Source organism: Porites lutea, chromosome 1 (genome assembly GCF_958299795.1).
Source record: "Porites lutea chromosome 1, jaPorLute2.1, whole genome shotgun sequence".
In the NCBI taxonomy this organism is placed as follows: domain Eukaryota; kingdom Metazoa; phylum Cnidaria; class Anthozoa; order Scleractinia; family Poritidae; genus Porites; species Porites lutea.
Window position 1 is genome coordinate 59,339,203 of NC_133201.1, and position 24,599 is coordinate 59,363,801.

Here is a 24,599-nt window from a genome sequence, read left to right on the forward strand (position 1 = left end):
AGTCGAAGTCTTTTACTGTGTCCAACATGGACGATGCTTCTACTGTTGTTAAGATGTCTCTGACGCAGTTTCACGCACAGGTGAGTTTTTCTTAGGCCATGTTTGCATAGATGGAGGGAGCTAGTCCTCCTTTATTATAGAGACGTTAAAAGGTAGGGCTATCTTGTCTTGTACACTTAAAGCTAGTTATTTGCTAATTGTAGAGTTTATCGCGCCAGTCATTAGCCTTTCATGAGGGTTATCCTCGACCTCCGCACAGCCAAAACAGCCGTCCAGCAGAGTGACACTAGCAATCCGAAAGGATCGCCCTCACTCTAGAGTTACCCTACCTCTCTCGTTGTAAGCGAAACCGAGCAATAAATGCACTAGAGGATGAATGAATGAATGAATGAAGCTTATGGGGGGGGGGGGGGGGGGGGGGAAGGGAAGAGGAGCTTAATAACTCTCTTCCCCTCAAAAGGGGAGGGTGCTTATTTGAGAGATGGGGCTCAACCGAGGATTTAAGGTTTGTATATACACTTCGTTCCACTGAAAGAACATGAACAGCATGCCAAGCGTGATAAAAGTTTTTTCGACTGTATCTTGTCTTTTCAGACTGAAGATGTTTCCGAATACCAGCTTTGGGTTCTTTCAGGGAAGGAGGACGGTGCTTATCCACTCATAGGTGAGTAATAAAACACTGAATTAACAAACCATACTTGAGCACCTTAGGCTGGCTTCCCAAACCCAATACAAAAGTCCTTGATTCAATGCCTTGAGTTATAATCGTTTTAAACAAGCTAACGCAGAGATTCTAACCCTGTCAACTGATAGAAAGAGAGGTTTGTGGAGCGGCGCGAGCGCCGGCAAAGGCGCGAGCCTCTTGGGTGGTCCAGGGGCATGCTCTCCCGGGACAAATTGTAAGATATGTGCCTCTAAGGTGCCATTTCCTGCATTTTGAGATCACAGTCAATAGAAAAGAGTGGAGTTTTTAACAGTGGAAGCTAAAAGGCCTATTGTTCATTATCACATCAGTGCATTACCGCGCCCAAAATTATAGCAGGCTCATGCATTATATTTCTTTGACTAGAAAGAGTTTCAAAAACCCGGAGAATATTTCGCGAAAACGGGAGGTTTCCGGCCAAAACGGCAGGGTTGGAATCTCTGCTTAAGTACTAAGATAGCAAATACTTTTTTAAACAGTCAATCAATCGATCAATCAATTTATTAGTGTCATAGATAGGGTTGCCGCGAGTATCCTAGCCGGAGGCTCATGTATAAAACGCATGACAGAAATAATAATAATAATAATAATAATAATAATAATAATAATAATAATAATAATAATAATAATAATAATAATAATAATAATAATAATAATAATAATAATAATAATAATACACTATAGAATCATAATCTAAAACTTGACATGTTTAACTTTGTATGTATAACAGAAAAATTTGATTGCAAAACATTTTAAAAATTAGATTACCTAACAACAAACTGCTTTTTCTCAATGCAGGTCATGAGTTTCCCTTTGCGATAAAAATGAATCACATGAGGGAGGCAGCCCTGACAGATGAAGATGGGTTTCCTTTCGACTTTGATCAGCAGTTGCCCTCAATAGACCCATTGTCGCCAGAGACACAGTGCCAGTTTATATTGAAGAGAAACAGGAAAATTCCCAACAGAGTCATTATAGGTGAGACGGGGGGAGCTACTCACACAGGCAACAAGAGTGCGGAGAGGTCAGATGCGGTTAAACTAGCCGCTTTTATCAGCGCGTTAAGGCTAGGCTTGGATAAATTATGCCGGCAGAATTTCGAGCAGAATAAGCGATTTTTACGAGCAGTGCCGGCAGGCAGAATAAGCCATTTTACGAGCAGAATTTATCCAAGCCTAGTTAAGGCCTCTTATGGCTCGGGAAAAATGCATTATGTCAGCAAGTTCAAAAGAAGCGACTGATGGGGACGATAGAACAACCAATCAGAAGAGCGGATTTGCCGAAAATTCCCCGCGTAAATGACGCACTACCGCGGGAAGCAAGTATTCATGTAAACACTACGAAGTGAAATACTGCTAGATATTTGCTTTTTTCGTCGTTTATTGATAATGACTATTACGTTCTTTTTAGTGTTGAATTTTGAAGGAAAGCTTGTGGTCAATTTCTTGCTGCAGTATATACTTTTGGTTTTAGTTTCAGGCCAATGGCGCTTAACATTTGTTCACAGAGAAAGTTGAATCGATTCCTCGTTTTCTACAAGTTAAATTGTCTAAGTCTGTCATTTCGCGATGATTACGAAGACCTGAAGTTAATTTATCAATTAACCCGCAAGAAAACATTGAGTGTGGAATCAATGAACCAACTGTCAATCTTTTTAATTTTTTTCTTGTTCTCATGTATTTTCAGACGTACATAATGCTCCTAGCAAACAGCGCTGGAAAAATCCGATAAAAAAGTCACCAATCATCAACTGGGCCATGCACAAAAAGACAACAGGATCAACAAAATCCAACTCCATCGACGGACATGCAGGAGGAAAGTAAGTAAACAGAAGTATCGTAACAAGGTTAAAATTGCCTACTTGTGAAAAAACATGACTTCCTTCGACTATATTTTACACCAACTTGCCTTTTATTTTTTGAGGGGAGGGAGCATCTGTACACAGGCTAACCCAGTTCTCAAATTATTAAATCAAACATGTCGTGACATGTTAACACAATGGATGAATAAAGTTGCTGAATAGTTGGTTAGCCTGTCCACCCGCTACTTTTCCAGCGCGGCTTTATTCGTACTTCCCGTCAACTATCAGTTTTTAGTAAAATCCAACTCGGGGTCTATTATCAATGCTGCGTTCTGATTGGTTGAGCTACTACTAGGCTATATGTTATAGCCCCCTAGTAGCGAAAAGCGCGGGCTTTTTGACGGCAAAAAATTGGATTAAAGCCTAGCTTTAACTAGCTAAAATTTTTTTATGCTCGATATTTTTGACCAACCAGTTGGATTTTACTAAAACAATTATTCCTCTCGCCCTCATGGCCTCTGAGTCAATAGCCCATTCGGCCTTCGGCCTCATGGGCTATTGACTCAGAGCCCATTCGGGCTCGAGGAATAATTATTAATTATTAACATTCTCTTAAAGGAACTCTCATATTTATTGACGGTGATCAGTAACAAATTCGTCCTTGTAACATAATTGCTGAATTTACTAGACAGATAACGTGTATTAAGCAAATAATCATGTATACAATATAGGCTCTTGAACAGTCTACATGTACTACATTTATGAAAGGTGTGTTTAAGGCACATGAGGAGAATGTACATGTTGATGCAACAGAGTCCAGAAAGTAATATCTGATGGTAGCCTTTAAAACACGGCTCTGCTGTAATTATTTATTTGCACTTGTAACAGAGTCGACAAATAGCGTGAAATCTTTACTCTGTGTTCTCATTTGTTAATCCTTAGTTAAAATTGTGTTTGTTCTCCACTCGTTCCCAGGCTTTTCGGGATACCTTTGAGTCAGTTGTGTTCCGAGGATGAACCTGTACCCAAAGCTGTCCTGGAACTGTTGTTATACCTCTTCCGGTATGGACCCAATACTACCGGAATCTTCCGGAAGTCTGCTAATGCCAGGATTGCTAGAGAAATCAAGCTGGAGTTAGATGAAGGTTTGTTGATTTGAAGCAAATGCAGGATTCAACCACAGCCTCTCCTATAAGCACCCGTAGCGTTGTGATCATTTTGTCTCTGAGCATTTCTTAAAAAAAAGAGAATGAAGTTATATATAAACTTGCCACCGAAAAGCAATAACCTCCTAGCGTTGGATGAGCCGCGCCCCCTTTTAAAGTGCACTTTAAAAAGCAAGGTTTCCTTCGAAACTTGTTACAGAAATCTTGCTTGTATAGGTACTCCTCAATAAACCCCAGTCCAAAACCACTAAAACACCGAAGCCCAAGAGATCGAAATAGAGGAAATACGGTAGAATCAGTGATTGAGTGATCAGTATGTTAGTGTCTGCAGTTTCCTTGTTAATTGAGTGGCCGTTTGCTTTCAGGTAAAGTCTGTGACTTTGAAGATGTTTCGGAAGTTGTAGCTGCCTCTGTATTTAAGGTAACTTGTCATAAGAAATACATTACATACCGTGCGTTTTTCTCTGTTACAGTGTATCGCCTAAACCAAACAAAGTCCTTTTTTTTTCTTGTTTCTTCTGTCATAAAAAAGTGATGAAGATAACGGGTTAGACGCTTAGAATCATAAAGAAATCAATGGAAATCAAGTTTTAAATGGCTTGAGTGTTCGCATACCTTTTGGTGTGAACCACTCCCGCTCTGCCAGTGACTAGAGGACTGGTTTTTCTCCTTTTCAACCTGTTTGAATTAAGATGTTCCTATAACTATAAATAAGCTGTTGTTGCTCTACTTTTAATGGTGTGTATTGTCACTTTTTTTAGGAATTTCTTCGTCGCTTACCTGACTGTATTTTTGAAAGTGAAAATTATGAAGATCTTGTCGCTACCACAAACCTCGAAGATCGTGAGGAAAGAGTGCGACAAATCAAGGGGTAGGAGGCACTTTTTTACGAAATAATTTGTACACTTGTATGTCTGTTATCACATGTTAACCGCGGCAGGATTACCTCAGTCGGTAGAGCGCTTGAGTGTAGAGCGGTAGGTCGTGCCGTGGGTTCAATTCCCGGGACCGGACCAGTACTCAGGGTCTTAAAATAACTAAGAACTGAAGGTACTGCCTTTGCCCCGCAAATGGCTTGACCTTCGCGTGGCGGTGATGACCACGTAAAATGGTGGTCCCGTACCGATTAGTACCTCGGGGGGGGGGGGGGGGGGGGGGTAGTTTTGAGGAGCTTAGTTGGTGGTGACTTCGGTTTTGGCAAGCCATCAGTTCCACTTAATACTAAACATCATCTTCTGAGTTCTCCGTGGCCGGTGGGGCAGCGTGCCGGGCCGCGCACCGAGTTCGAGTCCCGCTCCGATCACTCCGATTTGTTTCTTGCTAGTCCCCAGTCAAGTCCTTGGCCATGCTTGAAATAGCCAGCTGTTTGCCTCTGGTCTGTCGGTCTTCTTAGCACTGCTTTGTTCTTTTTTAATTATTTGTTTCTAATTTTTTGAGTTCCCCAGTTTCTCACTCGCTAGATGAGAGTTTCTAGCTGAAGCTATTAAGTGTGCTGACAGTATAAACAAAGTATGTAAATTTTTTGTTGCCCGTGCCGATTTCGTTAATTCTACCCCTGTTGTGTTTTGTTTTTCAGGATTTTGGAAGGAATCAACCGTTACAATTACGAACTGTTAAAAAGGTTTTTGTGCGTGTTGTATCACATCGCTGATAATGCGGAAACAAACAATATGAACGCTTATAACCTCGCTGTGTGCGTGGCTCCCAGCATGCTGTGGGCACCCAAAAGTTCCAATATTCCGGCCACTGAACAATCAAACTCAGTTCCCCCGGTCATACAGTTTATTATTGAGCGTTGTGTTGATATTATGGGAGACAGTGTCAGGACAACCCTCGGTGACCGAACCGATTTCGCTGCTAATCACGTGGGTAGTGATTCTGAGGGTAGTACCCAGGACTCACGGACAGCTCTCAGTCAATCCTCTACCGATGATGGGATAGAATCACCTGAACCTCTAAGTCCCAAAGGAGAAAGGACTTCAATTCATTTAAGTGATTCGAACTTATATGTTTCGAGTACGCTGGCCGTGCATCCACCGAACAAGAGTATTAGCACTCCGAACTCTCCGTGTGATTCAGGGATTCCATCTCCAAGTTCATCGCCGCCGCTTAAGAGGCATGATGGCGAATTTTCTAATCAACTTAGAGCCACTTTTTATGAACCTAATCAAATCAAAGGACATTTGCCGCTCGGACGACGTAGTTCCGAACCGCTCGGGTTACCGCCGGATTCTTTGAAACTTCGACTGAAGGGTAATCGGAAATTTCCGAACTCTAAACGACAGTTGAGTAGTACAACGACAAGTGCTGAACTTATAGAACACAAACAAGCTCCAAAGACTACAGCCAGTGGTCGCAAGTTAGAAACTGCGGTGCTGCGCCGAGCCCATTCTCCTCAAACTGTACGACTGTTTCCTGTAACGCAAAATGTCACGCAGTATCAACGTCTTAATTTGATACCAAGTTATCCGGGCTCTGTGTCACGGGCTTTAGAAGTCAAGCACTCTGTTCAAACACAAAGTTTGAATACCGATAGTCGTGAGGGTAACTCAAGTTCTCCTATTCCGCCTAGCTCCCCAGTATCTAAACAGCCCCCAGGGGGTCCCCGATCTCCGTCTCCTAACCCTGATCAAGTCTTTCAAGCTGTAGATCGGCGAAGACAGCCAGCCGCTCCGTCTTATCAAGAGCATATGCAGCGTAGGAGGGAACTGAATCCAAAGCCCGCGTTTTTCCCAGGGTTAGACACAAAGGATGCGAAAGATGTGGACTCTAGCAAGGAACAAGGTTCTCCTAGGGAAAGTAAGGAATTTGTGGAATTTAAAGAGCAGGTACAACAGTATCGTGTGGCAGGGAGACCTGGATTTTTTCACGATCGGTTGGATTCTGAAAGAAGTGAGACTTCCTCGGGTCCTCGAACCCCTCTGTCCTCGTCAAGCCAGCATGAAAATGTGTTTGAACAAGTGGATGATTCTTCTGCGGGTTCTGTAGCGAATACGGGTGTCCGGAAACTCGAACATTCACCATTTGGACTGAACCTGCATCATAAGAGAAACATCAGCGAAGGATCTTATAAAAAACAAACCACAGAAAATGCTAGGAAACCTATTTCATCAAGTGCAAGCTCTGGCCAGCTTCGTTCCGCCAGTAGTTCTGTTTCATCAAATGTTTCAAATTCCATTCCTCATAACTCTTCTCTCACTCATTTTCCTCACTCGGAGTTCTTCCCACACGAAGCTCAGACAAAAACGCATTGGGGTTCTTCGGTAGATACTCGAGGAACTTCGGCAGTTCCGAACTCTAACTCGCCTGGCGCTTTCCGACTTCGGAGAGGCAGCGCAACTTCTTCGTCATCGTCTGTGTCGAGTTTGGATGAACGATCCAGCATCGGCAACGACTCGACGTTTTCTGAAGGGAAAACGGACGTGACGCAGATTCGTGATATCAAGGAATTGCTCAGTGAAACTACTCAGGCGAACGGACTGAAAATCAGCCCTCAAACCGCACAGGCGATAGCTAAAGTACGTACTCCGTACCAGACACAACCGAGCACACCGTACACAGTCCCCTCTCATGATGATATCGAAAAAATTCTGTCCACAGAAGAATCTTACGTCTAGCGCTCAATTGTATTTTTTATTGTACAAAGGTTACTCTGAAACAATAAGCTGTAATTAGTACTGATTAAACGGGATTTTCTGAAGACAATTTTATTTTGTACTACTAAAATAAATTAAAATATGCAAAAAAAAAAACCAGTGTTTGTCATTGAGTTCTGTGGGTATAAATGTTGCGTTAGTAGCTAAAAGTCAAGATGAATTTTTTAAAAAAGGCCCTTGTCAGACGTTTACAACGTGTTGCAAAATTTTTGATAAAAATCTTTGAAGAAATCGCCTTAAGCCAAGAGCAAATCCGCTAAAACTTACACTATTCTTTCGTTAGTTGGCTTAATCTGTTCACAGACTTGAGAGATCGTCGAGCGGGTAAGCGAAAATTTGATCCACGGGGATTCAATGATCGCCACTCGCTCGTGCTCGTCGGATTCTTTTAGTCTATGAACAGACAGTAAAATTCGCTCAATCGATACCCTCTTTCAGTGCCATTTTTACGTCTTTACGAGCTCTTTCTATTTCTAAGACGGTAGAAGGTCGCTTCCTTTCACTATCCAACAGCTAGCGATCTCATACCTTAAAAAAATGTACTTCTACTGAAACATTCCTCCCTAGTTTTGAGATATCTCTTTTGGAAGCTTCAATGATACGATGAATCAGCTCACTGCATGGTCGTTAAAACTTTGATGGCCTGTGGCCCTGTTGCTTGGTAAAGACAATTATTGAACTCCGTCAACTCTTAAAGCCTCAATACAATTTGTCCAGACTGACCTCCGTAGACTTTCCTAAAGAATTATTTGAGAGAATTTGATAATCATAGCATTTTCCCGCCTTTGTGATCATTTTATCAAATCTCATGAACTTTTTCTTGAAGTGTTGATTTTGAAAAAAAAAAAATGAGGAAATTGATGTCGGTCACTCGTAACACGCAGTATAAACCCATGTCAAAAAGGCGTGGTTACCCCGTTGTTTATAGTTTGTGCCGAGATCCACTCTCCTGCAACTTCGTAAATTTTTCATTCCGGTCAAGTTTCGTTCTTTGCGCATGACAGTCAAAAGCCCTGCACGATCACCTAGGGAAAGAACCCAAATACTCCTAGTACACATCAGGGCGAGATTATTTGTCATTCTAACTTTTCTCTCTGCGAATAAAGTCCTGTGGTGTTACAACTCAAATGAAACTTCTCTTGCATGATATTATTTACTTCCTATTATTTTACAAAACAAAATGTGAATTTTTTGTGAATTACTATTACCAAGACCGTGATCAAAATGAGGTCCCCCTGGCATCCTGTGTCCATGACATCAATTAGGTTTACCTCGGTGTAAGAACCTGTGAACTTTTTCTTTGTTTCGCCCCTTTTGTTTTTCTAGATTATATTGTTTACTTCTTTGTTTTATTTGTTTACGTCACCGTGAGGGGTGCATCTTAGACAGGGACCATTTATCACCATGGCGTCACATTGCTACAACTACAAGAATCCTTCACTCTGTTGTTTTCTAGCGGAAGTGACTATTGCTGTAAAACTGACCAAAGTGGTTTTATAGAATGTAGCACGGCACTTTTTAAACTCTTCAGGGCTTCAACATCGCTTCCTAAACAGACGTTACAGGACTTCATCAATTATGCCACCAAACATATGCCTAATCCTTGGTGAGTAAGAGATGGTAATCTTTCAAGCCAGTCACGTAAAAAGTTTTCTTTCTACGATGTTTTAAGGGGTTTTCATTCAGATTTTGCCCTTTTCATTTTATTTTGAAAATGTTCATAGTCCCTTCCAAATTTCAAATCAAAGTAGCTCTACAGTTTTTTTCACAAAAGTGAGTGCGAAGTTCTTGAGTGGCTACCTTTACAAGGTTTTACACGGTACTGAACGATTTTTCCACCGGCTTTAAAACCAACCTCGTTCCCAGGTTCTCTCTCCTACCTCCTCCGTAGGGACGGGAAGGGGAGGACCCTGGGAACGAGGTTGTGCTAAAACTTGCCCAGACACCATTTCGTTCACACAGGCCCGTTCCATATTTTCGCTCTGTTCACACGGAAGGTGGTTTCGTATGAAGGGAACGCCTAAACGCACGAATTTTAGTCCAGCAACAAATAATTTATTCCTAAAAGAGAGCAACGGCCACGGTGACATCGTCAACAAAAGATATTGGTTTAAACACGCGACAACACATTTTAATCTCTTTTTCGAAACACGTGTGTGGTCTTCGTACATTTATCACTAGAAAGATTTACTTCATTTGAAAGTTAAGTCCAGTTAGGTGAAGCTTGGTAAACTTTTGGGCGGAGCGGGCAAGAGAGGGGAGGGGTGCAACTTGTCCATATAGCAACAATAACAATAGCCGCTAGCAAAATATTGGCCGGTTTCGAAGGGCCTCTGCTCGCCGCAGGGTATACCAAACCCCTTGAACTGTCAAAATGAGAAATGACACACGACTGTTTGTGTTGACGCCTTTAATTAACTACGTATACGAGTTACTGCACTGTTTTAAAAACCTTTTTGGAAGAGTTTATATTTACAAAATCAACAGAGAATATTTTTCTGTTGAAAGCTAGCGCAAATATATAAATCATTGAAAATAACGACTAGTAAATATAAAATCACTCCACCGATATTATTAAAATGTTGTTATTTGCATCTGGTGTGAGCCACTCTTATTATAGCAAGGTTTTTCAGGTATCTTTCCCCGAGTCCATGATATCATTACGCTTTAAAAACGGAGGAGAAACAAATTCCTTGACAGAACTATTGCAAAGTTATCCCACTGACATGAATCATCAACCAAACATTCCTATTAAGTGCACGAGTGGTGGATCCATCACAAAAAGTGGGAGCAGAAACGAGGTTAAAAAGCAGTCGATGAAGACGTTGATCACGAGTTTGTTGAACTGGGCGGCTGTATATTGGCCTCCAAAACCTGCTTTAAGAGATCATCCACAGTTGTGTTGTCAAGTATTTCCGTTCTGTCTCCGAGGTCTATTTCCGGTACAAGAACTCGTAACAGTTTGCACACATTATCCCGCAAATATCTTAACTGTTGTGCAGATTTTGCAAGTTTGATCCACTGTTCTTCTGGGCTCAATTTTCTTAGTTTAATTATCAAGTCTTTGTCAACACCGTCTACAGCAAGATCACGGTTTATTTCCGGTTCGACTTTTTCTTCCTCTGGTGGAGGGGGAGGGGTTGGATCGTCGATAATGATAACTTCCTTCTCGACCCGGGGTTTCTGTTTGGGCGGTTGCTCAATGACGTCATCATTGTCATTACGTATTCTCTTGATGCCATTTACAAGAGGCCTGAAACAATACCACACAGCTTAGTTACAATACCATACAACATACAGTGAAACCTGTATTAAGCGGACACCCTCTATTAAGCGGACAGTAGCCGATGCCGAAGTCACCAAATATTTATTTCCCTTATTTACTTTAAATGAAACCTTTATTAAGCAGACGCGGACACCTAAAAAGTACCTGAAATGGTCATTTCTATTGTTGCCAACCTGTATTAAACGGACACTTGTAATTAAACTCCCCAAGTCATTGCTGATAAATAAAGTTCATTAGTCTTTGGAATAATTACACCGGAGAAAAACTCTTCCTCTGTCATCTACCCGCTTTGTCTTGTTACCTGTTACTAGGTGACCTAATTTTTGCAGATTTGGATGTTAATTAGGAAAAGCTTATGTTGTTAAGTTCTAACTCACGTGTCAACTTTCTCCATCTTCACGTTAACTGGTGCTACTGTTGATGCCGCTACTGCTGATGACCCAGAATGCACTTGGGTGATCTGAATATTTGAAGGTGTTTGTTGTAAAGGTGGAACAGGAACCGAAGGCTTTGGTTCCTGTTTAATCTGCAGCACCTACAGTAACAAAACAATATGTATATCAAAAGAGCTGCAATTATGAACTACACAGCGCTTGAGCTAGAGAACAATCACGGATTGTCCCTGAGAACAAATTCCACTTCCACCGAGAGAGCCCAACATAATATACTGAAAATTCTCAGGCTTGATTTAATGGGAAGATTAGAAAATTGCACCCTTCATTAAGCAATGCACCACAGCAACTTATCTTAAAATCATGTGCAGTGCTTACAGTAGCTACAATTGCGAAATATTCTTGTCTCCTGACATTTAACTTAAATAATATATTACAAAAGTGGTTGAATCTTGGGTGGTGATTGTAATTTTTAATACCTGCAATACTTGTGACGGTGCTGGGTTAATAGACTGCACCATGACAGGCGCAGTCGACTTGACAGGTGAAGTCTGAACATGTTGCTGGGGTGGCAGTGCAGACGTTGGGGTAGTGGAACCAGCTACGGCTACAGCTGCCCCGGCTGATGTCTGAGGTGACGGAGCAATGTATCGATATCTATCACTAACAGTTACTTGATTCCTGATGTCAGTGGGTGACTTTCTTGTGGCAGAAGTAACCTCTGGGATGACAGCTGACACTGGTGATGTTACTGCTGATGCCTGTGTCGCTTGTCTGTTGACTTCTTTTAATGATTCTAATGGTTTGTAACTGCTCGGCACAGCAGGTGATGTTAGTGGTGTACCAACGTGCCGCACAGGGAGCTGATTTTGCGTACTGACAGCAGGAGTTCTTGGTAGCTGCACTGGCTGTGTCAGTTGAAGTGGTACAGTTTTCAACTGGTATTTTGGTGAATTGGTAGACACAGGAGTTACATGCTGAGAAATTGGTGTTTGAAGATGAATTTTATGACCTGATGATAACACTAATTTTTGAACTGTAACTTGGCCAGATTGATCAAGTCGTGTCTTGCCTGCTGCAGGCGACTGTAATGACTGTACAGATACTACCTTGGGCGTTGTCGTGTCTGTGTTGTTCTGCTGTAGGATGTTTCCATGGGGACTCGGAACTATCTGGACCAGTGGTTTGTTTCCAGTAGTTGGGGCCTGGCTTGTTGGAGGAGGACGGGAGGAAAATACTTTAACAACCTTGATAGCTGGTTGTTGTTGTTGTTGTTGCTGCTGCTGCTGCTGTGGTTGTGTTCTGTTTGGTGTTAAAACTGCTGGTGAATTTGATGTTTGGGACGTCACCATGGTGGTACGAAGTGGAGATGCCTGTGAGATTGGTCTTCCAGGAGTTGACTTCAATGGATAAAAGAAAATAATTTTAATTACTATTGCTCCACATATTTTAGCAAATTCTCTCATAATGGTTCCAGCTTCTTGGGCATAAAAAACACTAACTTACAATGTTCATGAAAACTTTCAAAATGTACATTTCCAAAAAAAAAGGTTATCCAGGATGTACTTCTGTCATAGGACTTACAAGTAACTCTTACTCAGTATCGTATGATAGCTTTTTATTACAGCTGTACATTATAATTTTATTTTGCTAACCATGTATTCCCTGATATCAGCAGTTGTTAATAGCAGTAACTGGATATGGAATTTAAACCATGTTACTAAATATCCACAACTTTAATGTGCAAAAAGAAGCAAAAATTTAAATGGAAAAATCCTTAAGCAGTATTTACCTTAAAACCACTTGAATGTGGTGGCCCCACCTTCAACAGAAGGAAAAAAAAAGTTAAGAACTCACAGGGAAATGTCACCTGTAGGAACCCACTGAAAAGAGTAGGGAACAAAGTCCCTAGCAAGTGGTACAACCTCCCCTATTTTGTTCTCAAAAACACAACATAAAGTTAATAATGCAACTTTTCACTAAAATCAGTGTATATGTTGTGGTTCAATTTTATCCTTGGTCTAAATTGTATTTTCTTTAGTTTCAAAATCACTATCATACGACATCACCATGCCCAAAACGAAAGAAAATAAATTTTAAACCAAGGATAAAACTGAACCACAACATACACAAAATAGAGTTAATTTTGAAATAAAAAAATATATATGGGCCGGCTCTGGCGGCAGGCAAGATTCATGGAATCCTACATTCTGATAAGCTTCCCAAGCAGGGGCCTATATACCAACCTGTACAGTGTAATCTTGCCTGTTCAGAATTTCCTGGTTTGTTTTTGAAAGAAAAATAAAATTTTCTTTTGGCCAGAAAATAAATCCTTGATGATTACAGCAGCAGTAAAATCAGAAACTGAATGTACCTTTATTCGGAGAGGTTGAGGTGACTTCTGCTCCCCTTTTACCTGCTACAAAAAAAAAAAATTATAAAAGACACTGTTAACTCCACCAGATTCAGATGATGGATTTTGTATTTCTGGAAAAAAAAAGTAAATCAGGATATCTTTACTCATGACACAGCATACAAGGCATAAAGAGTTCAGTCTCTGAGTCTGAGAGATGTTAAACCTACAACCTTTGAGTAGTTGGTACATTCACTTCACCAGCAGAAATAGACACCTACTATCTGTAATGTGAAAATTGCTGCAGAAATGTTGCATTTTTTTAGTTACATGATCAGCATTAGTTACTAACGAAACTTTGTTACAACTTCTAATCATGAAGAAGATACAACATACACTGCATGTAAATCAACATTTAATACATGTTTATAAATCTCGGTCCTGAGCACTTTGGCATAAAATTACCATGATTGTTGAAAACTGTTTGCATGTTGTTGCTGAACAGTTTGATAGGTTGGGGATCGTTAACATTCAGTGGGGTGTAATTATTCAGGACTTATTGGAACTCCAAGCTCAAATTTGGCATGGACAAAATAATATTTAAAAGACATGACATTAACTTATGAGGTTATGAGTGAGATTTTGATCATTGCCATGGAAACATGGATGACTGAAAAGAAGCCTAAAACTGTGAATTCATTAGCTTTATGCAAAAACCAGTCATGAGATTTTCCTATAAATTTGCACAGTTTTATCAGTAGCCCTCATCCTTTTTTAAAAAAACTTGAAGAATTGTTGTAACAATCAGCTATTGAATTTTTTAAGAAAATAGCTTTCATGAGAAAGCTGGTTGTGTCAGAAAACGTGTTTTTTCAAAATGTATTTTGAGGCTTTGAATGTCTGAAGTGCAATATGAACAGGATTTCTGCCAATTAATTTCATCATATTTTAATGAGTAGATTTTTAAGTTATTGTTATTTGTCTACAAACAACAACAAAAAAAACACGCACTCTCACCTGCCTAAGTATGTATTCTTAACACTTGTGTGCAGGGTGCTGAGATCATGTCAAAGGTTACAAAAATGAATTTCTACTGACAACTTCTGGGCATTTTTCCTAGCTTTTCCTGGCACTTTTCTCTTTTACAGCTTATTATACAGCAGAAGGCCGCACATTTCCTCATGATAAAAATGTTAGTTAACATGCAAGTACTCAGTAAAGGGTTATAACAGATTTAGTTAAGGCCAATCATTAAAACAAACCATGTTTATAGCCCTTGAAAAGGGTATCTAAATCAAAAACAAAAAGGTGACAAAATATTTCACTTGTTGTATTTAAATTTAATCAGTTATTTTCTGTAAAGTCTAACCTGTCTGATGGCTTGTTGTTGTTTGGCACTGTTTTGTTCAATTGATTGAAGAATTGATGTTTCATTGTTAGATTCCATTTCGGCCAGCTGCTGTCTTAATCTAAGAAACACACAAGAAAAAGATTGTTGAGATTAGTAACACTGAGACTCAATCAAAAAAGAACATCATGTGTTCTGTTAAAACAACAAACCATGTGAAAGACAAAATCTGACAAATTTCCCATTTTCGGTTCCCTGACATGCAAAGAATTTGGCACAGTAAGAGGATTACCAGTACTCTAATTCTGAACATTTTTTTCATTGTGTAAACTTAATATAGCTGATCAAAATACCATAACATATACAACCCCAAATGGAAGAAAATAAGTGGGAGCAAGAGTAGTTTAAATAAAGGATAAAATATTATTATGGTACTCAATTAGTGAAGTAAAGAAAAATGACATTAGATGGAAAGCAAACATCATATACCTCTGTAGTTCTGCTTCTTTTTTCTCTAACTCCTTTTGCTGCTGCTGCTGCAACATTTTTGCCTGAAACATGGACCAAAGAAAGTTAAAATAACAAGTCGGAAAATACCAGTATCAACTCAGATTAGTGACATTTTCACTTGTAGTTTTAGAGGTCTTGATGAATTAATTATTAAGAGTGATTTAGAATCACTTTTTAGCAAACAGATTTATCGTGTACAAAGTACAAGAAAAACGTTCCACAGTTTTATTTTGGACACTTCAGTGTGGGTTGTGTCTGAAACCCCCTCCACATGTGCTGGAGGCAGGCAGGTCTGATCTCCAACAAATACTGAGAAACCAGTGCATTAAAAAAAAACTTAGAAATGAGCGGCATTTTCCAAGGGTGTAACAGGGTTCAAAGAAAGGATGACGTTGGAGTGAAGTTAAACTACATAATTTGTGGAAATCTCTAATGGATGGCATACTTGTCTTACATCACAAAAAACCTCGTAAACCCTACCTCCTGTTCTTGCTTTAATTTGGCTTCCTGGTAAAAAGAAAAGAAATGAAAACAAACTTTTACTATCAAAGTGTAACTGTAGGTTGAAAATAACGTGTGTCTCAATAGTTTTAAAAAAAAAGTTCTAATAATCATAACATCACTTTTTGAACATAATTTGTTTGTTGAGTAGTGCAACCAAGGGTTGAAACTTAAAGAAGAATTTCTCATTTTTATGTTGGCAACATCCATTTCTGTAAACAGTGAAACTTCAGCACAACAAAAAACAAATAGACATGTCCTTTGAAAGTCTATTCTGACAGTCAAAATGTTAACATTATTTTTCTTCTCAGGATAAATGGAACATGTTCTTTTTAAAATAACTGCCTACCTTTGTCTCACAAATGTATATATAATAGTACATGGATTGCACAACAACAAAATAATAAACAAATAGTTAGAGACGAGCTGCTCCTTACAAAATATTAATTTTACATAAGTTAACTCCAAAGGCAATCATTTCAAGTAATGTTCAAACAAACCAGTGTTAACAGTATTAATCAAGTCATCAAAAAGAAAAGAGAGGAGGCAGTTTTCAGTGTTCAAGATAATAGATAATAATTATATTTAATATTCTTCTTACCCGTTCTCTACGTTTTCTATCCTCCATCTCTTTTTCCCTGTGGTAAGATATCATCAATTTAATCTTTAATCAATTTAAGAAATCCAACTTTCAAAGTACACAAGCAAGGTAAAAGTCTAAATAAAAACACTGTAATCTCGTTTGACTAAAAATGTTTCTATTATTAAGCTGTTTTTTGTCCCAAGGGAGGGTAATCTAGACTAAAAGTGACAAGGTTGGCTAGATGGTGATACAAAAATTTCCGTTAAAACAAAATCCCCACTGAATAAAAACTGTCTAACCTGGAATCCAGGTTCAACCACCCAAATTAACCTAATCAGCATGTCAAATAATCAGGGTTAGTGATAATTAGTGACACAGATAAACTGGACGTGGAATTTTTGTACTCTTGAGCCGTGATTTTGAGACAAATATTTGGGCAAACCATCTCTAAAAGAGTAAAAATACTTAGCAATACAAATTTGGTAGCAACAAGGCATATTAAACAAGAAAAAGGCTCACTTCCGGTTGACAAGCATTACTCAAAAACATGTCTGTTTGAGTTCCATAATAATAAATTCCCACCGAAAACAAACCTCAAAGTCATGCATTGAAACCTGGATAGTTTGATCGAGCTCTGGCCTTGAATGCAGTTTTAAAGCTAATATTTTCAAACCCAAAAAACTATACAAAAGCTAGTGGTCTCCTTCCTCCCTCCCCTCCCCCCCCTCCCAAAAAAAAAAACATTGAAAAAAGTACTCACAAGCGTTTCTTTTGTGTTTTAACATATGGCTGTTCAATTTCCTCTTCCTTCTCTTCAGGAATATTACATGATCTCATGTTGGGATTGGGATTATCCTTACAATACCATTTTTCTGGCAGTTTGTCAGGAACAGTGCCATCAGGTAACTTGCGCCACTTAAGACAATCAGGGTTGTCACACTGCACCCATATCTGGTCTGGGAGTAGTCTAAAAATGAACATACAGTGAAACCTTCCCAAGTGTCCGCTTAATAGGGGGTGTCTGCTTAAGTTACCTTACATTACCAACTTTAATTTGTAAATGCAAAAACCTTAACTGACTTCAGTCTGATTTCAAGGACGTAAACCAATACTACTATTGTCAATTCAGCCCGGTGTCCGCTTAATAGAGGTTTATAAAAATAGAAATTAGCCAAATACACCTTATTTTAGTGTCTGCGTCCACTTAATAGAGGTGTCCGCTGAATAGGGGTTCGTTGTAAAGAGAAATATAAGACATTAATTCAGGGTAATTAGGGTAAACTCCATTGTAACAATCTGCAAGCCAACCGGCTGACAAACAACACTCCACACATTTTGGTAAGTAGCATTATTCCCTGAGGCCCTAAACTGTTATTGAAAGGTAAACAATATCATTTTAACAGCCTTCCTAAAGATTCTCATAGTAGAATACTACCCTTTGAACATTGCACAGCCCAAGCCTACACAGTAAGAACAAAGTCGAGGACAACAATAAAATTTCTGTAACCACAGACAAAAGCACACTTAAAATCAACAGAGGGCACCCCTTACCCAACTAATGATCTCATGATGGTGACAAAGCAAACAGAAGCGCAACAAACAAGCTTGTAACTTTGCATACATGTATCTTTGAAATTGATATATTCATCATTTCAAACTTGTTACTTACTGAACTTCCACAGGCTCGGGTATGGGATCTTTGCTATTGGGACGCTGTGCACCCTTCTTTTCATTCCTAATTCATAAGAGAAAAATAAATGCAACAGGAAGTCATTGTCAATTATCATTTCAAAACAAAAGCAATAAAACATAAAATTTCAGTGTGAATGAGCACTTTTTTAAAATAATTTAACCAAAGACAACAAATACCAAATTTAGTAACCTTACCAGTAATCATTTAGCTTGGAACCCAGAGCAGCAATACAAGCTCTGTAGATTGATAATAAAACATGAAGAGACTAAGTCACAACTTTCCTGTACATTTAAACGCCCCATGTCATACTTTGTCTAGATAAGAGGTGCTCTAAGGGGGGTGGGGTGGGGTGATGGTGGGGAGACCACAAGTCCCTAGTCTGAATTTCAAAACCAGTCATTTTGTAAATGTCGCTTTCAGAATTACATATTATATTTGAGATTGTCAGTTTCAACCGATCTTCATGTCATTATTTTGTCTCCATTTCATCTGTCTTACATCGCTGTTTCAAGCCCATGACACTTGCCAGAATCTAACACTAACAGGGCCTTTATAGTCATTTGATTTACAGCACAGTTGTTTTAACCCTGCCATTGGACAATTGGCTGTCACAGGATTTGAAAATGATCAAACAAATCTTAACAAAGAAAACAACCATAAAAAAAATCCAAAATGAATATGTTTTCCAAGGCTTTCATAAAGATCAGGCCAGTTGTTGAAAAGTTGGATAGCGCTATCCACCAGAAAAATCACTACCCAGTGGATAAGTGTTCCGAAAACCAATAATTAATGCAATTATTGCATTATCCACTAGATAAATAATGCTATCCACCTTTTGAACAACTAGGGCCTGGCACCTGCAAATGAACTCCAGTGAGTTTCTCTGCTGCAAACCACTCTTTTCTTTCACTGAATATCAACTGATATCCTTACTAGCTTGATCGCAAACCACCCCCTACATGAGCTTATTTGGATACTCCCTTCAACAATTATTGAACCCCTGCTTCTCGTTCAGTGGCCTGCAGTCACCACAAAGATAAATGACTGCACTCATTGATTCCACTGCTAGGTTAGACAAAATTAATGTTCACAAATAAAAATTTGTCCTCTTTTGGTTTCTCTGTTCATCTCCATCATATTCTCAGGCATATGGTAAAGCAACTTCTAATTCTAGTTGTTAGGATCTCCACTAAATGTATGTACTGTACGTATTGATCCTTGATTAATTAACACGTCATACAACAAAAGCCTACAAGTAGTGTGTAAGTACAGTACCTGTATGCTTTGGTGTAATCAAAGTCCTGTTTGTTATGAGTTGGTTGAAGAAAATCACATTCAATAACACCCACTACACCAACACCAAAGTTATTAGCCTGACAGAAAAAAAAAATTGTCAGTCAATGTAAAGAACTATTTCCTTTAACTTATATGTTTACACTTACAAATAACACATATCACTAAGGACTTTCAACTAAAATATATACAGTGAAATCTCTATTAAGCGGTCCCCAACTAAGTGAACTTCCCCTAGGACAACCTCTCTTTTGAGCGGACACTAAGCCAGGTCCTGAAACGAACGTCTGATATTTCCCTTTATAATGAACTCCTGTTCAGTGGACACCTCTATTAAGCCGATATATGAGGGCACTAAAATAAGTTGTACTTGGCTAATTTCTATTAATTGTTAAAAAAAACCCTATTAAGAAGATACCGGACTGAATTGACAATAGTACTATTGGATTGACGTTCTTGAAATATGAACTGAAGTCAGTTAATGTTTTTGCATTTACAATCTAATTAAAGTTGGTAATGAAAGGTAATGAACTTGAACTTTGGATAGCTTATTTAACAACATGCAACTTTATAACAGTACAGAGTAACCATTAAATTTTGTTTGTTAACAAACACTGCACAATTTTTACGACTGCTATCACGCGGACACCCTCTATTAAGTGTACACTTGGGAAGGTCCCGAAGGAGTTCGCTTAATAGAGGTTTCACTATAATACTTTAATTAAAATAACAACAATCATAATAATAAAGTATCACTGATTACTTGTAAGTTATATAGAAAGAAATCAATTTGACTCTGTCTTGATAAAGTTACAACAAATAGCAAAAATTTGCTTCTAATATCAATGACTTTCACTTCTGCCAAGTACAATTTTGTGAGGTATGAAAGCTTAGGACCAATAGAGGTCAGTTTTATAGCAATCAAGGGAAACTATTTCCAGAGCTTTGACAAGTGGCTTCTTAATACAGGTGTGACATTCATACTTTATGTAATAAAGTTAATGTTGTGTAACATTTAATGTACTCAAAATTCTAATTGAAGACAAGGAATATGTACCAGATGGTGTTTACTCACCCGTAACTGGTAGCCCACACGCACATAGGGTTTAATAAGCCGGTTTCTGTGGTACATCATGATACCATAATGGTTCCTGTTCTGACTGAAGCCAAATGTTATTTTTACTCCTTTATTGACCTGTCATGTTGCCACATTTGTTAAGAAAACAACTTTAATCCACTTGACTTTTTACCTCTTTATTACTGAATTCACTGTAGCTGAGGCAGGCCTATATAATTATTATTGTCATTAACTCACACTCCATCATCAAGGAAGACCTTTTTCTTGGAGAGAAAATGTTAAGTTTACAAAAACCTCAAAACCAGGAATAAGGACAGTGTGAGGATGGGACATGCCTTCCCCAAGGAAAACCTCTGACATTGGATATGAGATCTTCAAATCAAGGCCTTACTCTTTAAAGTGAAAACATCGGGTCTTCAGGGTTATTGTCATTAGTATCTGGCAACTGGCTTTCTTAACTGGCTACTACAGTAAAATCAGCCAATTACTTACAGTAGTTTGTGGTATAAATGACAGGCTGATATTTTAGCCACTGAAAACCTTCATAACAGCCCTGGGTTATACAAACATGTTTTGTTACTGACCCTCAGATTATCAACAAATAACATGAAATAACTGGAATACATCCCTTGGGAGTGAAGATAACAACCATCTTTTGAAGAAATTCATCAGGCTAGAAATTACAAAAACAAATAATGTAGGTTTTGTGAATGGCTGACACCTGTTGAAACTGTCAAATTTTGGCAATGCTCAAAGCACCTTGTTTATGACTTGTACTTAATAGTTTTGAAAAATTATCTTTTATCTTTTCCACCTTTTCTCTACCCATCATCTGCTTCACTTGATGTAACATTACTGTCTGTAGTTCAAGGAGACCAAGTCTCTCGTGAGCTTTTATAGTCTCTTTTCTTTTTCGCCATTTCTCTTTTCTCTACAGATTGTAATGTGTGTGTGTGTTAGAAATAAAATAAAAATAAAAAATTTACTTCAAAAGGATAATCATGTCCATGTACCAAATTGCTCACTTAAACAAACTAATAATGAATAAATAAACAAAGACGGTACTGATCCTGAGTTCATATACATATCAAATAGGATACAGATCCCAGACTAAGTGTACTTGTGTTAGCTTCACGTACTGCAGCTGAAGGCCGATAGTTATCCACTTCTGTTTTACTCAAACTCTTTGTTATGACTGTGGTGCGCACCTTTTTACCTCTCAAAATAATCTGCATCCTGGGACGCAAGTAAAGAATTGCACAATAAGCCTAGAAAACAAAATGCAATTGATGAGGCAAAAATACAAATCAACAGATGACAACTGCTATTTGAGGAAAATCTCAGTACTAAACTATTAAACATCTGTTTATATCTTGTTCTGAAGAAGAACAAGCAAATGACAACAAGAACTAACATCGACTGACATAAGCATGTTTTTAAAGTAAGAAATATCGTGAATGAATTATAAAACAAAAACTTTTGGATTTGGCTTTTGTATGATCTGAAGAATTCTACAGATTATGGAGGGTGTTATCTGCCGATGATCGACACCCTGCTGGATAGACTGTATAATTCTTCACATCATATTCATGAACCTTATTCATTAATATTTGCTAATTGTTAAATAAATTACTTACCCGTAAAGAGTAATCAGACTCTGGAATGTGGTTTTGTCTCTCTTGCTTCTTCAGTTTGCTAATGGCCAAGTCAGTGTCTTCCGGAATTCTTAGGTCATCAGATGTGCTAAAATCAAACTCTGGTTTACCATCAGGAGTTGATCGAACATTAAATATAATAATACGGGTACCACTGGGGTTTTGAATTCCTGCAAACTCAGCTAATAATTCCTCCTTGTATTTAAAAATTGAGTATGTCAGGATGTCTTGAAGAGCTTTATCCTTGTCTGACTTTGGTTCAATTTTTATGATAAGTCAAGGAATTTATAATAAATAAATATAAATATACTTTATCATAATAAATAAGACAAAGATGCACATAACACACCTCAGTCAGCAATTTGTTTGTTTCATTCGCCTCACTGCAAGGGCAAATTATGACCTCAGTAATATTATTGTATTTCATTTTGTTCGCCTTGTTGTTCCATTCACCTTGTTAGAAAAAGTAGTGAACATACTAGGAAGGTTATCTGCTAAAAACAATTCTGCTGAGTTGATTGTTTACAATGCTTTTAAAATTGTGTTCCTTGTGACAAGATTTGGTTGATTGTGTTGATTGTGATCCACAGCTGATAACTGGCTGAGCTCATGGAACGACAGTCCTGAGAAACACAGGAAAGAACATTGTCTTCCCCTTTAATCGCGCCTTAACATTCACTACCTTCCCAAAGTATCTAACTTTACAACAGTGACACGAAAAGCAAATGAGTAACTTACTGGCTACGTTGTAGAAAATATTAAACTGTCCCTCACACTTGTGTCTGACTTTCGACTTCAACCTCACACCTAACACTTACGAAGGTCTAACAAAGAGGTTGCAGATTCAAGATTGCTAAGAAACTCTATAACAAGTTTATCGCCATTTCCTTTTAAAGCGTGTTCCGAAAGAATCACAGACTTTCACTTTCTAAGCACTCACACAATTCTCACATAAAATTTTGGCTGCCATTTTACTTCACTGCATAGGGTGCTACGTGGTAAGGACTGGGAACTGCTCACAAACAGGGAAACAACCTTCCTGAAAAATTGAGTTCTTAGATGCTTTCAAGACAAAAATAGGTAGCTGCCCTGTGTGGGCAGCAATGACATGCATATTTGCTATTTCATCTCTATACAAATAGATAATATCAACAATCTTTAATTAAATTATATTTAAGTTTTTTCTTTTTAATTTTAAGGTGAAATATCTGTGGGAAAATATCTTTAAGTCTTTCAATTCACCCTTGAACTTACTATTTGGCAAATAGATTTCCTTCAAAGAATTTAAAAAAAATATTCACCTTTAAAAGTAGGAAACCACAACAGGTTCGAAATCCTGCATCACGACACTCTCACTAGTCATCAAGTACCGTAGCTCTAAACTGCACAAAATAATCACTTCCGTCGAAAATAATATAGGGCGCCAAATTCGAGTTTCGCGCGAACACCAACATGGCGGAAGTAACAAACAGATCACAATTGCTTCCATCCTCATTCACAACTATCTACGGAACACTCAATTTAAACTTTCCATTCTCTATTAAAGGATATTTCCATTTGAATCCCAAGTTACTATCGGTACTACAATTGTCTCCGCTTTTGTGGCTTCTAAGTAGGTTTGCGAGAGAAACCCCACGCTTTGCGTAGCACCGTTTTTAGTGAAAACAATTGCATCCTTGCCAAGCCGCATCGATCCTGACTTAAATCCATTGCCATAGTGTCCGACTGGCATATGCTGTCCCTTCATAGCCACCTGATAATATAATCATATTTAAATAACAAGATGATTACGCCCGGCCAAAATTTACTCAAGTCAAGTCAAACTGTAAACGATTGCAAAGAATGTACCAAGTAACGCAACGTCGAAATAGGGCAAAACTCTCAATCTTGATCTTACCTTATCGCAAAACCCGAAGCTGGGAAAATAAAGAAGAAATCCCCATGTGAGCATTCAAAAGTTAAAAAAATGAATGAAGAGCCATTATTTAAATTCGGAGAAGCTGGAGGAAAACATTCTAAGCTTACCTAAGCATTTTATGTAGTTTCTCGGGACCCATGCCGGCTCCGTTGTCAGTGAAAACTAAGCAGTAAGGATGTTTATTATATTTTTTTACGTCTATCCACAACTGGCTGGCATTTACGTCTGGATCGTAGGCATTGTCTAAAAAAAACAAGACCAGGGATAAATCTAACGAACCCAAACTAAACAATTTCGCGCCGAATATCCACAAAACTTAAGCTCACCGATGAGTTCCGCGATGGCGCTGAAAGGCCAAGTGTGACTTGTCGAATTCGTATGCAAATACTTCGGGCTCAGCTGAAAAATAAACCAGTTTTAGTATTCGGATGCATCTGACTTCGACAGCGTTAAACAAGGCACTGACTTACAGAGCTGAGACGAACTCCCGCATCTGCGGAATCGGAAGAAGGAAGAACTGCAGCCATATTGTTTTAAAATCCCCAACACCCACTTCGCATGCTGATATGATATTCGTTGAGGGCCCGCAAGACTATGCGAATGCGAATTTTCGCCACGAAATTTTGAAAGGTGTGGGCTGGAGAAAGATTGACATATTAGGCG

The 24,599-nt window shown here is 38.7% G+C and overlaps 2 protein-coding genes across 5 annotated transcripts in view; one reads left to right on the forward strand and one right to left on the reverse strand.

Moving 5' to 3' along the window:
* LOC140923550 (uncharacterized) overlaps window positions 1-7,422 on the forward strand; it is a 64,804-nt gene extending 57,382 nt beyond the window's left edge. For all 4 annotated transcript variants that reach the window (XM_073373634.1, XM_073373627.1, XM_073373649.1 and 1 more), the window contains 8 exons: window positions 3-80; window positions 595-664; window positions 1,502-1,681; window positions 2,390-2,522; window positions 3,480-3,649; window positions 4,036-4,091; window positions 4,432-4,541; window positions 5,247-7,422. In XM_073373634.1, the coding sequence (XP_073229735.1) occupies window positions 3-80; window positions 595-664; window positions 1,502-1,681; window positions 2,390-2,522; window positions 3,480-3,649; window positions 4,036-4,091; window positions 4,432-4,541; window positions 5,247-7,287 (2,838 nt within the window). In that variant the 3' untranslated portion in view covers window positions 7,288-7,422. The remainder of the gene's footprint in view (window positions 1-2; window positions 81-594; window positions 665-1,501; window positions 1,682-2,389; window positions 2,523-3,479; window positions 3,650-4,035; window positions 4,092-4,431; window positions 4,542-5,246) is intronic.
* Window positions 7,423-9,713: 2,291 nt separating this feature from the next.
* On the reverse strand, window positions 9,714-24,599 carry LOC140923580 (uncharacterized). Its single transcript, XM_073373659.1, has 21 exons — window positions 24,407-24,599; window positions 24,263-24,335; window positions 24,044-24,179; window positions 23,916-23,934; window positions 23,569-23,771; window positions 22,001-22,283; window positions 21,464-21,631; window positions 20,361-20,480; window positions 19,268-19,365; window positions 18,187-18,228; window positions 17,969-18,034; window positions 17,060-17,266; window positions 16,318-16,354; window positions 15,696-15,722; window positions 15,195-15,256; window positions 14,727-14,826; window positions 13,379-13,423; window positions 12,797-12,826; window positions 11,484-12,404; window positions 10,990-11,147; window positions 9,714-10,579 (listed from the first exon to the last, which is right to left on the reverse strand). Exons 1-21 carry the CDS (start codon window positions 24,461-24,463, stop codon window positions 10,156-10,158), a joined length of 3,276 nt encoding a protein of 1,091 aa, XP_073229760.1. The 5' UTR covers window positions 24,464-24,599; the 3' UTR covers window positions 9,714-10,155.